Source organism: Pseudophryne corroboree, chromosome 7 (assembly GCF_028390025.1).
Source record: "Pseudophryne corroboree isolate aPseCor3 chromosome 7, aPseCor3.hap2, whole genome shotgun sequence".
NCBI lineage: Eukaryota > Metazoa > Chordata > Amphibia > Anura > Myobatrachidae > Pseudophryne > Pseudophryne corroboree.
The window spans coordinates 425,757,366-425,775,002 of NC_086450.1; the positions used below are offsets into that span (position 1 = coordinate 425,757,366).

At 44.3% G+C, this 17,637-nt stretch overlaps 1 protein-coding gene across 1 annotated transcript in view; it reads right to left on the reverse strand.

The window, feature by feature from the left end:
• Window positions 1–4,556: 4,556 nt before the first annotated feature.
• Window positions 4,557–17,637, reverse strand: part of PEMT (phosphatidylethanolamine N-methyltransferase) — a 445,039-nt gene continuing 431,958 nt past the window's right edge. The window contains exon 7 of the mRNA XM_063934839.1: window positions 4,557–5,165. Within this exon, the coding sequence (XP_063790909.1) occupies window positions 5,111–5,165 (55 nt within the window). The 3' untranslated portion in view covers window positions 4,557–5,110. The remainder of the gene's footprint in view (window positions 5,166–17,637) is intronic.

Sequence of the window (17,637 nt, forward strand, 5' to 3'; positions counted from 1 at the left end):
CATCTCTAGCTGTTCTCTGGACCTTGCCCTTATTAGGAGATCGTCCAAGTATGGGATAATTAATACGCCTTTTCTTCGAAGAAGAATCATCATCTCGGCCATTACCTTTGTAAAGACCCGAGGTGCCGTGGACAATCCGAACGGCAGCGTCTGAAACTGATAGTGACAGTTTTGTACAACGAACCTGAGGTACCCCTGGTGTGAGGGGTAAATTGGAACGTGGAGGTACGCATCCTTGATGTCCAAGGACACCATAAAGTCCCCTTCTTCCAGGTTCGCTATCACTGCTCTGAGTGACTCCATTTTGAACTTGAACTTCTTTATGTACAGGTTCAAGGACTTCAGATTTAGAATAGGTCTTACCGAGCCGTCCGGCTTCGGTACCACAAATAGAGTGGAATAATACCCCTTTCCCTGTTGTAGAAGAGGTACCTTGACTATCACCTGCTGAGAGTACAGCTTGTGAATGGCTTCCAAAACCGTCTCCCTTTCGGAGGGGGACGTTGGTAAAGCAGACTTCAGGAAACGGCGAGGCGGATCTGTCTCTAGTTCCAACCTGTACCCCTGAGATATTATCTGCAGGATCCAGGGATCTACCTGCGAGTGAGCCCACTGCGCGCTGAAATTCTTGAGACGACCGCCCACCGCCCCCGAGTCCGCTTGAGAAGCCCCAGCGTCATGCTGAGGCTTTTGTAGAAGCGGGGGAGGGCTTCTGTTCCTGGGAAGGAGCTGCCTGTTGGTGTCTCTTCCCCCTTCCTCTGCCTCGTGGCAGATATGAATATCCCTTTGCTCTCTTGTTTTTAAAGGAACGAAAGGGCTGCGGTTGAAAAGTCGGTGTCTTTTTCTGTTGGGGAGTAGCTTGAGGTAAAAAGGTGGATTTCCCGGCTGTAGCCGTGGCCACCAAATCTGATAGACCGACTCCAAATAACTCCTCCCCTTTATACGGCAAAACTTCCATATGCCGTTTTGAGTCCGCATCGCCTGACCACTGTCGCGTCCATAAACTTCTTCTGGCCGAAATGGACATAGCACTTACCCGTGATGCCAGTGTGCAGATATCCCTCTGTGCATCACGCATATAAAGAAATGCATCCTTTATTTGCTCTAAAGACAGTAAAACATTGTCCCTATCCAGGGTATCAATATTTTCAATCAGGGACTCTGACCAAGCTACTCCAGCACTGCACATCCAGGCTGTCGCTATAGCTGGTCGTAGTATAACACCTGTATGTGTGTATATACTTTTTTGGATATTTTCCATCCTCCTATCTGCTGGATCTTTAAGTGCGGCCGTCTCAGGAGAGGGTAACGCCACTTGTTTAGATAAGCGTGTGAGCGCCTTGTCCACCCTAGGAGGTGTTTCCCAGCGCGCCCTAACCTCTGGCGGGAAAGGGTATAAAGCCAATAACTTCTTTGAAATTAGCATCTTTTTATCGGGGGCAACCCACGCTTCATCACATACATCATTTAGTTCTTCTGATTCAGGAAAAACTATAGGTAGTTTTTTCACACCCCACATAATACCCTGTTTAGTGGTACCTGTAGTATCAGCTAAATGTAACGCCTCCTTCATTGCCAAAATCATATAACGTGTGGCCCTACTGGAAAATACGGTTGATTCGTCACCGTCGCCACTGGAATCAGTGCCTGTGTCTGGGTCTGTGACGACCGACTGAGGCAAAGGGCGTTTTACAGCCCCTGACGGTGTTTGAGGCGCCTGGACAGGCACTAACTGATTGTCCGGCCGTCTCATGTCGTCAAACGACTGCTTTAGCGTGTTGACACTATCCCGTAATTCCCTAAATAAAGGCATCCATTCTGGTGTCGACCCCCTAGGAGGTGACATCCCCATATTTGGCAATTGCTCCGCCTCCACACCAATATCGTCCTCATACATGTCGACACACACGTACCGACACACAGCAGACACACAGGGAATGCTCTTAACGAAGACAGGACCCCACTAGCCCTTTGGGGAGACAGAGGGAGAGTTTGCCAGCACACACCAAAAGCGCTATATATGACAGGGATAGCCTTATAATAAGTGCTCCCTGTATAGCTGCTTTTATAATATAATTTTTGCCACTATTTTGCCCCCCCTCTCTTGTTTTACCCTGTTTCTGTAGTGCAGTGCAGGGGAGAGACCTGGGAGCCGTCCTGACCAGCGGAGCTGTGTAAGGAAAATGGCGCTGTGTGCTGAGGAGATAGGCCCCGCCCCTTTTTCGGCGGGCTCGTCTCCCGCTCTTTAGTGTATTCTGGCAGGGGTTAAATATCTCCATATAGCCCCCGGAGGCTATATGTGAGGTATTTTTTAGCCAAATAGGTTTTCATTTGCCTCCCAGGGCGCTACCCTCCCAGCGCCCTGCACCCTCAGTGACTGCCGTGTGAAGTGTGCTGAGAGGAAAATGGCGCACAGCTGCAGTGCTGTGCGCTACCTTTAGAAGACTGAGGAGTCTTCTGCCGCCGATTCTGGACCTCTTCATGTTTCAGCATCTGCAAGGGGGCCGGCGGCGAGGCTCCGGTGACCATCCAGGCTGTACCTGTGATCGTCCCTCTGGAGCTGATGTCCAGTAGCCAAGAAGCCAATCCATCCTGCACGCAGGTGAGTTCACTTCTTCTCCCCTAAGTCCCTCGTTGCAGTGATCCTGTTGCCAGCAGGACTCACTGTAAAATAAAAAACCTAAGCTAAACTTTCTCTAAGCAGCTCTTTAGGAGAGCCACCTAGATTGCACCCTTCTCGGCCGGGCACAAAAATCTAACTGAGGCTTGGAGGAGGGTCATAGGGGGAGGAGCCAGTGCACACCACCGGATCGGAAAGCTTTACTTTTTGTGCCCTGTCTCCTGCGGAGCCGCTATTCCCCATGGTCCTTTCAGGAACCCCAGCATCCACTAGGACGATAGAGAAAAAATGTTCAGTGTCACTTTAGAGCATCACCTACAGCCAGTGTAGGTGGCCATTTTGTACAGTGAACCAATATTATAATAACAAACCACCTAATTTGCCAGTTACGGTTCTAGTGAATGGTTAGCCTGATTATCTTGTTCTGCCTACAAAATGTCTGCCTTCACTGTGAACAGGTGACAGGCACATTTTAACATGCACTGGGTATAGACTGCAGCAGGTCTCCATCTGTACTTGTGCCCTGAATGATAGCACATTAATAAGCACTTGTACACGATAGATGTCCCACAATGTTTTGCTTTGACCCATAAATGCTCCCGCCCTCTGCTTACAGCAAATAGTCACCAGTACAGACTCAAAACAATCTGGCATCATAATACCTGCAGGTAGAATCCAGTTGGGAGCACAACATTTACAAAAACAACAATATGAAAAAAAATATATTTCAGGTCACGGCATGCAGGTCCATAAGGGGACAGAGAAATCTTGTAAATAGTGACAAAAAGGGTTTTTGATTGCACGTCTTTTTAGGTGTTGTTTTTTTCTTTTTCAAAAAAGTATTCTCCACTAATTTAGTCCATCTGCCTGTCCTTAAGCACTCAAACACACCTCTACATCATGGGCGAATTTAGGGGTGAGGGTGCCCCTAGACACTACAGTAACGGCTGCCCACCGCCTGTCTAAATTTATTATTTTTATGGATTGGTTTTAAACCCTCATTTGATGATAGCCAATTTAATAGAATAATGAAAAAAAAGACACTAACTGACATCTCTTTTTTTCTTTGTAATTATGTATACAGGGGCAGTATGTGCATTTCCTATCCATTTACACTCTACTCAAGAAGGCATATGGTACAGTACATTTAGCAGTTACTGGCACTTATTGGGCTGGCAGTATCAACACAAGCATCCAAGTGCCGCCCCTAGGCGCATGCCTCACCTGCCTAATGGGAAATTCACCACTGTTCTACATGTTGTCACTCATTTTGTCAGTAAACCACACACTGATATAAGGAACGTAAGCAGGATTACATACATACAGAAAGATGGATTGGCGGAGGAGGTTAAGAGTTGAACCTTGAACTTGGCAAATCTCAACGTAAACATGACATTTATTCTGTATTTCCTAATTAGCTGTATTTCTTACGTAAACATCCTATTTCTCCAAACACAGTAGTTGTCACGTTATCAGCAAGTTCATGGAATTGAGACTTTATGCGAGCAGCCATTTTGCTTATTTGCATATTCCACATTATAGGCCTGATTCATACATTACTTACAAACATGAATCAGGCCCAATCCTCCTACGATGATTTCTGTACCTTTGTATCCCCAGAACTGATTTAAGGTATAGTTATGGAAAATAAAGAAGAGGGCATAAATCCAGGCTGCGGCCTGGCTGCTGTCATTGTGAGGTAAAGGGCACTGCGGTGATTGAGGAGTGCGGGCATTGTGCCATGTATCACAGTGTGCTGCAAACGTTGCCGGGAGTATTGTCAGTTTGCTAAAAGAGCGTGTCGTATAATTAACTAACACAATGTGCTCATAGGGGGAACATTAGTCTAATTAGCCAGGAATGTCTAAATGTGAAATTAGACAATCAGGAAGCAGAATTAAATTTCCAACACTCTCATCAAAAACCATGCAGGATGTTTTTCTTTCATTTTTTTTTTTTTTATTTGTCTCATTTCCAAATACATAAAAATTAGACAATGTTCTTCCAAAAGTCTAGGACAGGCATCAAGTGCGAGAGAAAAAAACAATAAAAAAAAATGTTCCCAAGATTCATGTTCTGGTAGTTTTTCAATAATATTCAATGAAAGTGGCTATTACTTAATATTATACAATTTATACTGCACCTGTTGCCTCCACATAGTACAGGCAGCCATTTTGTGTCTGGTCCAATTGTCATGGCAATGTTGCCAATCAAACAACAATGTCACAGTGACATCACAGACACAGGGAGCATTCTGGTGCCTTAATGTCCTTAATATTGGTTCAGTCCACAAAATGGCCTCCTTCAAGTGGTACTTTTTATCGATAACATAATGCAATTAGCATACGCATTGTAACATGCAGTAAGCAATCAGACATGAGATGATGTTGTGGTTTATATAGCACAAACCTATACAGTAGTCCGTATATTCAGAACATTACCCAACATTCACTGGATCTTGACACAAATCATTAAAAAAACACTGTTCATTTACTTATTCTTCTTTGATTTTGCTCTTTTCCGGTAGATTTCCTCAGTAAAGGGGCTTTAAAAGAGAGATTAATGAGAATATTAGGAACAGGGAAACATACAATGTTGGCAGTAGATAAATTCAAACTTAAAAATAATCAAAATTACCTCATTAAATCCCGCCCTTCCTTTGCCCCTATAAAGTGCGGCTTCCAGCCACTTATCTTTCCACATCAGTACTCTGGGTTGAATCAATGAACTGATGTGACATTCTCTTTTGTTTAACAAACTCATTATTCAGCCCAGATTATTTGTGAGATGAGCAGAAGTAGGGTATTGTGTGGCGGCTGAGGCTTATAGATCTGTGACTGACCCATTTATCCCACTCATCTCATTCATTAATGGTTTATTCTTAGCACAGACGAGTGGGACGCTTATAATCCTGCAGCTCCGTGTAAGGAACCGGTGACATAACAAAATTATATTTGAGACACTTCTCTTCCATGCTTGAGCCCAGTTGTCACCCCAAAACACCTATTTAAGTATGGAGATGAGCCGCCAAGATGCTCCAGAGATCGAAAAAAATGCGTTTGCTACTGTGCATGTGCAGCGTGCTAAAACTCGCTAGACACGCCCGCACTTAGGGCCTAATTCAAGGTTGATTACAAAACTACATTGTCCTCTAAAGGGCAAAACCACGTAGAGTGCAGGTGGGGCAGATATAACATGTGCAGAGAGAGTTAGATTTGGGTGGGTTATATTGTTTCTGTGCAGGGTAAATACTGGCTGCTTTATTTTTACACTGCAATTTAGATTTCAGTTTGAACACAGCCCACCCAAATCTAACTCTCTCTGCACATATTATATCTGCCCCCCCTGCACTGCACATGGTTTCGCCCATTAGAGAAAAATGTTGTTTTGCAATCAACCCTGAATTAGGCCCTTAGTGCTGTGTGCCACTGACAATCAGGCCCCAAACGGTCTTCAAAGTGTTGAATGCATGGCCCAGAATGATGCCTCGTGCCTCAGTGGTGTCACTGGTTCCTAGGCACTTGACAGCCTCAATCTCATTATTACTGCTCAGCCCATGTCGCGGCTGCCTCCGTTGGCTACATGCGACGAAACAGCATTGGCTAAATGTGACTGAGCAACCTGATACACTTCTAGGGCTGCATGGACGGCTGTCTAGCCCTCCTGGGGCCCACACATTACCTTTAATCTCAGTCATAACTTACAAATACATTCAAATAAAAGGAACAGATGCCTATCTATAATAACAACACATAAGCAGATATATAAAATGTAAGATAAATGTGCTATAACAAACATATCTGACAATAAAGCAGAAAGGATCTGGGGGCCACATGCCACCCATCACTGCTTTAAATATGTTGTCACCCATACTCCAGAATCCGCACTAAGGGCGAGGGGTTACAGCATACTGTACACTGTGTTAGTACTGTAAGTACCCCCTACCTGTGTCTGCACTACATCTGCAAAGGATCAGCAGGGTTAATGATCCAATACATCAAATGGCATTAGGTACTGAAGTGCATTTTAATTAACACAGCTCGGCTAATGTGAGGCTAACTGGTTTCCACTCGTTTATTAGCAGCCAGGCTGGACGTACTGGTGTGGAACGTCATTGGCGGAACAGCAACAAATAGAGGACTTGTAAGGACAGGTTCTGCTCTCTGATTGTCCCTCTGGCTGGCTGGGACCAGGCGCAGGTGGATGATTTATTATCTCTCATTAGATGTAACCTTACGGGGCCACAGCTAAAATAAGCTCGGCCAAGTCTCAGTGTTTATGTGCTGTCTGCAGCGTGCGCAGGCCTGGCTGCAGTGGCCACTAATGAGCTGATTGTGCAGGCGTTTGTGTTTTCATGCTTGGTACAGACAAATTGCTGCCAAGGTACAGGTTAGTTCCAGTATTGCCAGGTGTGGAGCTGTCCATGCTAAAGGCACTTGTGCCGGAACATTTCAGATGTCTGCACACCGCCAGGCTTTAGCAAACATAGGAGATATCATTACAATGCAAGTTCTAAAATGCTTAATGCCCAGTATAATTAAACACTGATACCCAAATGCTAGACTTCTTTTCATGGTACTCATACCGCTTTCACATTGCAACGCTGGGTTGCAACCGGGAATTGGAAACGGGTCGTTCCCAGGTGCGACCCGGTATAGGACCCGTTCAGACTGGCTCCCCCGACTCAACAATATGCCGACTCGGGTTACCATCGGGGGGCAGGGATGGAGCCGACATTGGGTGCGGAGGAGATGAGATGAGATAGGGGGCGGCATCGGGGACGGGTGCAGGGAGTAGGGAGATAAAATCATCTTCACGCCATCTCTGCCTATACTGTGAATGGTCCCAGGTCCCATCGACCCAGCAACCCGTTCACACTGCACCTGGCCCGGTAATAACCTAGGAATAAACCTTTGTATTATATAGGTACATTGTACTATCATTACAACCATCGAATGCAAATGAAATAGGATTCTGTGGCATAGCAGTGCTGTATTATATAGGTACATTGAACTATCATTACTACCATCGAATGCAAATGAAATAGGTTTGTGTGGCATAGCAGTGTTGTATTATATAGGTACATTGAACTATCATTACTACCATCGAATGCAAATGAATTAGGATTGTGTGGCATAGCAGTGTTGTATTATAGACACATACAAAGAAAGGGCGCCCGTAGTCCTATACCTAAGAGAACTTCCTAATGCTGCACAATTCGGAAAGAAAAGGGGGAGTTGCTGACCCCTCAAACAAAAACAAGGCAAAGAACCAATATGTGCGCAAAAGGATCACAATTAAAATATGATTTATTTAATTAATAATCCAATATTGGAAAAATTAAAGATAATAAAATCTTCAAAAATGACCTCACAAATATAATAATATAATGAATCTCACTATTACATTAAGACCATCTGAATCTCGTACATTAAAACAGAAAGAAATATATCAATCTTTCTAAAATGTAACATTTTAAACTAATACAACTGTAACAATACAGAATGTATTCCCAGATTGCAATCTTACTTCGGTGCACCGACTCACTACCTTTATATTAATGTCCACACTGGCTGGCCAGCCTGTTTCCTCTGATGAAACGACCGGGGCTAATGGTCGAGAAACGCGTTAGGTGACGGCTCTGGAGTGACCTCTTATTCGGACTATCTAATACTGCTCTTTTGCTGCAAGGGACTCCGTATATCCGACTACGTCTCGAAAGGATTACCCAGCCGCGCCATCTGGCTAGCATCCAGGCAGCGCGGCGGATGCCGTGACACAAAGCAGGGACAGCGGAGGTCCTGGGTTATCCCGGCACGATTACTAGTGCGGGTGCCGGTGAGAGACAACAGCGCTTTACCGATATTAACATCTTCCAGTGAACAGCCATCCATTTCGGTAGCACGGGAGATCAGGTACCGCTCAGCTGCACGGAACACTTTCTAATCATATATGCTCCCTGGCTGGGACGGTATGTACGCGGTTATAATTGCAGGGCGATTTCCTTTCAATTTCTATACTCTGGAACTGTGTTACAGATATTCTATATACCTATTGATGGATTTCTTGAATGAATTCCAGCTAGCCATTTATTTCTCATTCAAAACAGGCTGGCCAGCCAGTGTGGACATTAATATAAAGGTAGTGAGTCGGTGCACCGAAGTAAGATTGCAATCTGGGAATACATTCTGTATTGTTACAATTTTATTGGTTTAAAATGTTACATTTTAGAAAGATTGATATATTTCTTTCTGTTTTAATGTACGAGATTCAGATGGTCTTAATGTAATAGTGAGATTCATTATATTATTATATTTGTGAGGTCATTTTTGAAGATTTTATTATCTTTAATTTTTCCAATATTGGATTATTAATTAAATAAATCATATTTTAATTGTGATCCTTTTGCGCACATATTGGTTCTTTGCCTTGTTTGTATTATATAGGTACATTGAACTATCATTACTACCATCGAATGCAAATGAAATAGGATTGTGTGGCATAGCAGTGTTGTATTACATAGGCACTTTGAAAAAGTTTTTTTTTATTATTATTTGTAAAGATTTAGTTGGCTGCCTTATTGGAATGTAATGCCTGTTTGTCTTAGCTAATTTATGGCCTTAGCTTTAAATGGGGATTGTATTGGGTGGAGTTAGCAATCATTGCATTCACATGGCAATTTTTCCTATTTAAAGTCTAGTATACGGCTGGTAGTGCTTCCATACAAGTGCTGACATAAAAGTGTTATTATAATATTACCGTTATACCTGCGTTAAACCGAAGGAAAACAGAGGGGAAACAACAACACACCAAAACTATGACATATGGACTGCCTTAATGCCTCAAAAGTATGTAATTCATTTTATGCATATTATCTGTCCCAATCTGCTCACTACAGTTCTCTCTTATGCAAACTCATGTATGTTTTTGATGTAATGATTTGCTTGTAATTGGCATTGCATGTGTGGGGAAGTTGTTCAGTGAAACAGTTTATTACTGCAAGCTGTCTGGTGTTTACCTCCTTTGACCATTTGGCCATTGTGGACAGGTGTACTATATCTTTACATTTAGTGGGATTTAGTCATGGTGTAAAGGACAGAGTGTGATTCCTGATTAGTGAAAAAAAAACCAAACCAAACACTGAACAATATCACCAAACAGGTAATTTCAACTTTAAACTTGACATTTATTTTGTACTGTCTGGACATAGCTACTAATAACAGATGCACAGACAAAATTCTTAAAGCTATGTGTGCAAATGCTAGGAGCTTAGGAGACAAAATTCCAGAGCTAATTGCGATAATGACAAGGGATAACCTGGATATTGTCGCAATTACTGAGTCATGGTGCAATGAGAATCATGACTGGGACATAGCTATACCAGGATACAATTTATTTAGGAAGGATAGAATGGGAAGAATAGGAGGAGGGGTAGCAATGTATGTGAAAAAAAAGCATAAATGCTACTTTAATACAAAATGTTGAGGACAAAACTGAGGCCCTTTGGTTCACCACAGAAACCGGGGAGAAGGACATTATTCGCATTGGGGTGATCTATAGACCACCAGGCCAGGGGCAGGATTTGGACAGGAACCTATTGTTGGGCATCTCTAAAATGGCTTTAAAGGGAGAAGTCATAATCATGGGAGACTTTAATTTACCTGATGTAAATTGGGAGGAGTCCTTTGCAAGTTCAGCTACAAGTGGCAAATTTATAAATTCCTTACAGGGAGCATCTCTCAAGCAATTGGTGAGGGAGCCCACTCGCAAAGACTCAATATTAGATTTAATTCTTACAAATGGTGACAGGATATCAGACATATATGTGGGTGAGCACCTGGGATCCAGTGATCATCAAGCAGTATGGTTTAGTATAAAGACAGGATCCAACTCCTGTCATACAAAAACAAAGGTGTTGGATTTTATAAATGCTGACTTTGCAAAAATGGGGATATGTTTAAGTGATTCATTGGCGGACTGGAGAAACTTGGAAGGGGTGCAGGAGAGGTGGGAAAAACTGAAAAGTGCAATACTAAGGGCAACAGACTTTTGTATCAAAAGGGTTAGGAAAAGCACCAGGAAAAGGAAGCCAGTGTGGTTCACAACAGAAGTATCAACTAGTGTGAAAGCAAAAAAGATGGCTTTTAGGAAATACAAACAGACTCAAAATAATAATGACAAAGAGGTGTATCTTGACAGACGGAAGGATGCTAAGAAAGTGATCAGACGTGCAAAGGCAGAAGCCGAGGAGAAAATGGCCCAGTCAGTAGATAAAGGGGGCAAAACTTTTTTTAAGTATATAAATGAAAGGAGAAAATCAAATGGAGGAATAATAAGACTTAAGACAGAGAGTGAGAATTTGGTGGAGGGAGATAAGGCAATAGCAGATCACCTAAATCATTATTTTTGTTCAGTATTTACTACAGAAGGAGAAGGGAAGGGGCCAGAGTTAAATTGCAAGGACATTCATAAAAATAAGGTAGATGAAAGTACATTTACAGAGTAGAAGGTCCTAACTGAACTTTCAAAACTAAAAGTGGATAAATCAATGGGGCCAGATGGAATACACCCAAGAATACTAAAAGAGCTAAACGATGTGCTGGTGGCACCATTAACAGAATTATTTAACCAGTCACTAAATACAGGTGCCATTCCAGAGGACTGGAAAAGAGCAAATGTACAAAAGTGGAAGCAAGGAAGAAGCAAGTAACTACAGGCCAGTAAGCCTTACATCAGTAGTAGGGAAAGTAATGGAAAAACTACTAAAAGAAAGAGTTGTGGAATATCTTAAATCAAACAACTTACAGGGTCCAAAACAGCATGGATTTACTGGTGGGAGATCATGCCAAACAAATCTTATTGACTTTTTTGACTCTGTGATGAAAATAATAGATCAAGGGGGATCTGTACATGTAGCATATCCAGACTTTAGTAAGACATTTGACACTGTCCCACATCGCAGACTGATAAATAAACTTGAAAGTGTGGGGGTGGATTATAAAATAGTTAAATGGATAAGAAACTGGTTGCACGATAGGAAACAGACAGTTGTAGTAAATGGAGTGCAATCTATGGAGGGAAATGTTACCAGTGGAGTACCCCAGGGATCTGTACTCTGACCAGTTCTCTTTAATATCTTTGTTGGTGACATTGCAAATGGTATTGAAGGGAAAGTATGCCTTTTTGAAGATGATACAAATATATGCAACAGGGTAGACACACCAGGAGGGGTAAAACAAATGATTGATGACCTAGCTAGACTTGAAAAATGGTCAAAAACATGGCAACTACAGTTTAATGCAAAAAAATGCAAAATCATGCACTTGGGTCTCAAAAACCCAAAGGCTAAATATAGTATCAAGGGTACTATAATGGAAACTACTGAGGAGGAAAGGGATTTAGGAGTCACTATTTCAAGTGACTTAAAGGCAGGAAAGCAATGCAACAAAGCAATGAGAAAGGCAAGTCAGATGCTTGGTTGCATAGGAAGAGGAATCAGTAGCAGGAAAAGAGAAGTAATAATGCCACTGTATAGGTCATTGGTGCGGCCTCATCTGGAATACTGTGTCCAGTTCTGGAGACCATATCTCTAGAAGGATATAAATACATAAGAGAGCGTACAAAGAAGGGCAACTAAAATGGTGCATGGCCTACATCACAAAATTTACCTTGAAAGGCTAACAGATCTTAACATGTATAGCATGGAGGAGAGAAGGGAAAGGGTAGACATGATAGAAACTTTCAAATATACCAAAGGTTTTAACAAAGTTCAGGAGGGAAACATTCTTCAAAGGAAGAGAAGTATTAGAACTCGAGGACATACACTGAGACTGGAGGGGTGGGGGGTTCAGGGGAAATTTAAGGAAATATTACTTCACAGAAAGGGTAGTGGACAAGTGGAATAGCCTCCCATCAGAGGTGGTAGAGGCTAAAACTGTAGAGCAATTTAAACATGCTTGGGATAGGCATATGAATATCCTTACAAAGAATTAAGGTACAAAAAGGGTTGAGATTACCTAAAGGATAAAAAAAAGGGGCAGACTAGATGGGCCAAGTGGTTCTTATCTGCCGTCAAATTCTATGTTTCTATGTTTCCAAGGTTGAAATACCGGGTCAGGCGACCCGGGAATTTAGGAGTGACCCCTTTCACATCACATAACAACCCGCGTCGGCCTATCAATACACCGGGTCAATACCGGGTAATTTGTGCGGTGTGAAAGGGGTATCGGTGTTTAATTCTGATCCGCCTCCTATTTAGTTTACTACTATGGGAACATTTTAGATACTGGATACAACAATTCATCAGTGGTGGTAATAGCTACAGAAAGGAGACAAGCCAAAGTGCTACAGAATATGAGCCTTATAGCACATAACTGCCTGAGTCCAGAACCATCTGTCTTTTGGAATGACACACAATGGAAGCTACAACTGTATGAACATTCACATAACTTACTAAGAGGTCAATGGCGGCACAACGTCTGAAATTGAGTCGGTCACTAAAGTTGTTTTAAATGTTCTCATCCGACTCCTTGGGGCCGATTTTCACTGCAGGCAATGTGCGGGCATCACAGCCTGGAAGCTGCCTTCTGTCACAGCCAAATATTTCACATTTTGACTCATCAGTCCAGAACACCTGCTGCCAGTTTTCTGCACCCCAGTTCCTATGTTTTCATGCGTGCGTAGTTGACTTGAAACAAGGCCAAGTGACTCAACTATGCACGAAAACATCGGAATTAGGGAGCAGAAAAAATGGCAGCAGGTGCTCTGGACGGATGAGTCAAAATGTGAAATATTTGGCTGTAACAGAAGGCAGGGGTGTGGTTCATCAAATCAACAGTGTCTAGGTCGACAATGTTTAGGTCGACCACTATAGGTCGACAGTCACTAGGTCGACATGGATGGAAGGTCGACAGGGTTTCTAGGTCGACATGTGCTAGGTCGACAGGTCTAAAGATCGACATGAGGATTTATTTTTATTTTTTGGTGTCGTTTCCTTCGTAGAGTGACCGGGATCCCAAATTAGTGCACCGCGTCCCCTCGCATGGTGCCTTCGCTCCGCTACCGCTTCGCTTGGCACACTTTACCGTTCCAATAGTAGTCCACGTGGATCGTTAAGTATGAAAAAATTCAAAAAAAGAAAAGAAATGTGAAAAACTCATGTCGACCTTTAGACCTGTCGACCTAGCACATGTCGACCTAGAAACCCTGTCGACCTATAGTGGTCGACCTAAACATTGTCGACCTAGACACTGTCGATCTTCAGACCGGATCCCGAAGGCAGTTCAACAGTGAAACATGGTGGAGGTTCCTTGCAAGTTTTGGCCTGCATTTCAGCAAATGTAGTTGGGGGATTTGGTGAGGATTAATGGTGTCCTCAATGCTGAGAAATACAGGCAGGTACTTATCCATCATACAGTACCATCAGGGAGGCATGTGATTGGCTCCCAATTTATTCTGCAGCAGGACAACCCCAAACATACAGCCAATGCAGGGCCGTCTTAACAGCAGTGTAGGCCCCCGGGCACAGCAATGCACTGGGGCCCCTACCCATCTTTCAGCGATAGGGGAAGGAGGTGCTATCAATGGAAGCTTTGATATCCTGCGAGCGGTAGGGGGTGTTCTGTCTTCCCCTCAACATGCAGTACCTGGAGCAGTCATTTCTGCTAATATCTCCTTTACCGCACAGTTGGAAGGAGATGAGGCAGAAGGGAGAACACTAAACTGTAGAAGGGGGTGTTGGGCTGAATGAAGGAGCCCCCGATGCATGACTTCCAGGGTGGTGATTAATACGCAGGGGAGGGGTGGATAGTGGAGTAGGCTTAATATTCAACATTTTCCGGTGGGAGGGCAGCTTGATTGACTGCAGATATCTCCAGTTCCTGGAAACAGATTTCTTAGCTTTCAATGAGAGAAAAATACTAGAGACCCACCTTTCAGGAGGTACTGAGGACTTGGGGATGAGAGTTCAGGAACCAGAGCTATCCACCAATGAAAATATAAAACTGCATACCAGGCGTGTGGAGCTGCAGCAGGGACCAGCTGCTGGAAGGCTGATATGTTTGGTTCTGGGCATAGTAGAGACAAGCTGCCAGTGTCCACCGAAGTCAGACAGAACACAAGATATCTGGCTGAGAAGAGCAATTAACAAGCTTGGATGAGGACCACTGCTTTGAAGTTGGATCTCTCTGGTTCCCCAGGGCATATTTTCAAAAATCTGGTACCCCTGGAAAAAGGGGACCCTCAGCTATCAGCCTAGGGCCCTTTTACTCCCAGAGCCCTTGGCAAATGCCCATTGAGCCCATACGAAAAGTCGGGCCTGAGCCAATGTCATTAAGAACTATCTTCAGTAAAAGAGGAACAAGGAGTCCTGGAAAAGATGATATGGTCCCCACAGAGCTCTAATTTCAACATCATCAAGTCTGCCTGGGATTACATGGAGAGACTTTTTGAGCAAGCATTTGAGCAAGCCTACATCCAAAGAGGATCTGCGGTTAGTTCTCCAAGATGTTTGGAACAACTTGCCTGCCGAGTTCCTTCAAAAACTGTGCAAGTGTACCTAGAAGAATTGATGATGTGATGCTGTTTCAAAGGCAAAGGGTGGTCACACCAAATATTGATTTGATTTAGATTTCTCTTCTGTTCATTCACTTTGCATTTTATTAACTGATCAAAATAATAAGATTTTACTCACCGGTAAATCTATTTCTCGTAGTCCGTAGTGGATGCTGGGAACTCCGAAAGGACCATGGGGAATAGCGGCTCCGCAGGAGACTGGGCACAACTAAAGAAAGCTTTTAGGTCACCTGGTGTGCACTGGCTCCTCCCACTATGACCCTCCTCCAAGCCTCAGTTAGGACACTGTGCCCGGACGAGCTGACATAATAAGGAAGGATTTTGAATCCCGGGTAAGACTCTTACCAGCCACACCAATCACACCGTATAACTCGTGATACTATACCCAGTTTAACAGTATGAAAACAACTGAGCCTCTCAACAGATGGCTCAACAATAACCCTTTAGTTAACAATAACTATGTACAAGTATTGCAGACAATCCGCACTTGGGACGGGCGCCCAGCATCCACTACGGACTACGAGAAATAGATTTACCGGTGAGTAAAATCTTATTTTCTCTGACGTCCTAGTGGATGCTGGGAACTCCGAAAGGACCATGGGGATTATACCAAAGCTCCCAAACGGGCGGGAGAGTGCGGATGACTCTGCAGCACCGAATGAGAGAACTCAAGGTCCTCCTCAGCCAGGGCATCAAATTTGTAGAATCTTGCAAACGTGTTTGCCCCTGACCAAGTAGCAGCCCGGCAAAGTTGTAAAGCCGAGACCCCTCGGGCAGCCGCCCAAGATGAGCCCACCTTCCCTGTGGAATGGGCCTTCACTGATTTAGGACGCGGCAGTCCAGCCGCAGAATGCGCCAGCTGAATTGTGCTACAAATCCAGCGAGCAATAGTCTGCTTAGAAACAGGAGCACCCAGCTTGTTGGGTGCATACAGGATAATAGCGAGTCAGTTTTCCTAACTCTAGCCGTCCTGGAAACATAAATTTTCAAGGCCCTGACTACGTCCAGTAACTTGGAATCCTCCAAGTCGCTAGTAGCCACAGGCACCACAATAGGTTGGTTCAAGTGAAAAGCTGATACCACCTTAGGGAGAAACTGGGGACGAGTCCTCAATTCCGCCCTATCCATATGGAAAATCAGATAAGGGCTTTTACATGACAAAGCTGCCAATTCTGACACACGCCTGGCTGAAGCCAAGGCCAGTAACATGACCACTTTCCACGTGAGATATTTTAGATCCACGGTTTTAAGTGGCTCAAACCAATGTGATTTTAAGAAACTCAACACCACGTTGAGATCCCAAGGTGCCACTGGAGGCACAAACGGGGGCTGAATATGCAGCACTCCCTTCACAAACGTCTGAACTTCAGGCAGTGAAGCTAGTTCTTTCTGGAAGAAAATCGACAGAGCCGAGATCTGTACCTTAATGGAGCCTAATTTCAGGCCCATAGTCACTCCTGCTTGTAGGAAATGCAGAAATCGACCTAGTTGAAATTCCTCTGTTGGGGCCTTCTTGGCCTCACACCAAGCAACATATTTCCGCCATATGCGGTGACAATGCTCCACAGTCACATCTTTCCTGGCTTTAATCAGCGTAGGAATGACTTCCTCCGGAATGCCCTTTTCCTTCAGGATCCGGCGTTCAACCGCCATGCCGTCAAACGCAGCCGCGGTAAGTCTTGGAACAGACAGGGCCCCTGCTGCAGCAGGTCCCGTCTGAGCGGCAGAGGCCATGGGTCCTTTGAGATCATCTCTTGAAGTTCCGGGTACCACGCTCGTCTTGGCCAATCCGGAACCACGAGTACTGTTCCTACTCCTCGTCTTCTTATTATTCTCAGCACCCTTGGCATGAGAGGCAGAGGAGGGAACACACAAACTGACTGGCACACCCACGGTGTCACTAGAGCGTCCACAGCTATCGCCTGAGGGTCCCTTGACCTGGCGCAATATCTCTCTAGTTTTTTGTTTAGGCGGGACGCCATCATGTCCACCTGTGGCCGTTCCCATCGATTTACAATCAGCGTGAAGACTTCTGGATGAAGTCCCCACTCTCCCGGGTGGAGGTCGTGCCTGCTGAGAAAGTCTGCTTCCCAGTTGTCCACTCCCGGAATGAACACTGCTGACAGTGCTAGTACGTGATTTTCCGCCCATCGGAGAATCCTTGTGGCTTCTGCCATTGCCATCCTGCTTCTTGTGCCGCCCTGTCGATTTACATGGGCGACTGCCGTGATGTTGTCTGACTGGATCAGTACCGGCTGGTGTAGAAGCAGGGATTTTGCCTGACTTAGGGCATTGTAAATGGCCCTTAGTTCCAGAATATTTATGTTTAGGGAAGTCTCCTGACTCGACCATAGTCCTTGGAAGTTTCTTCCCTGTGTGACTGCCCCCCAGCCTCGAAGGCTGGCATCCGTGGTCACCAGGACCCAGTCATGTATGCCGAATCT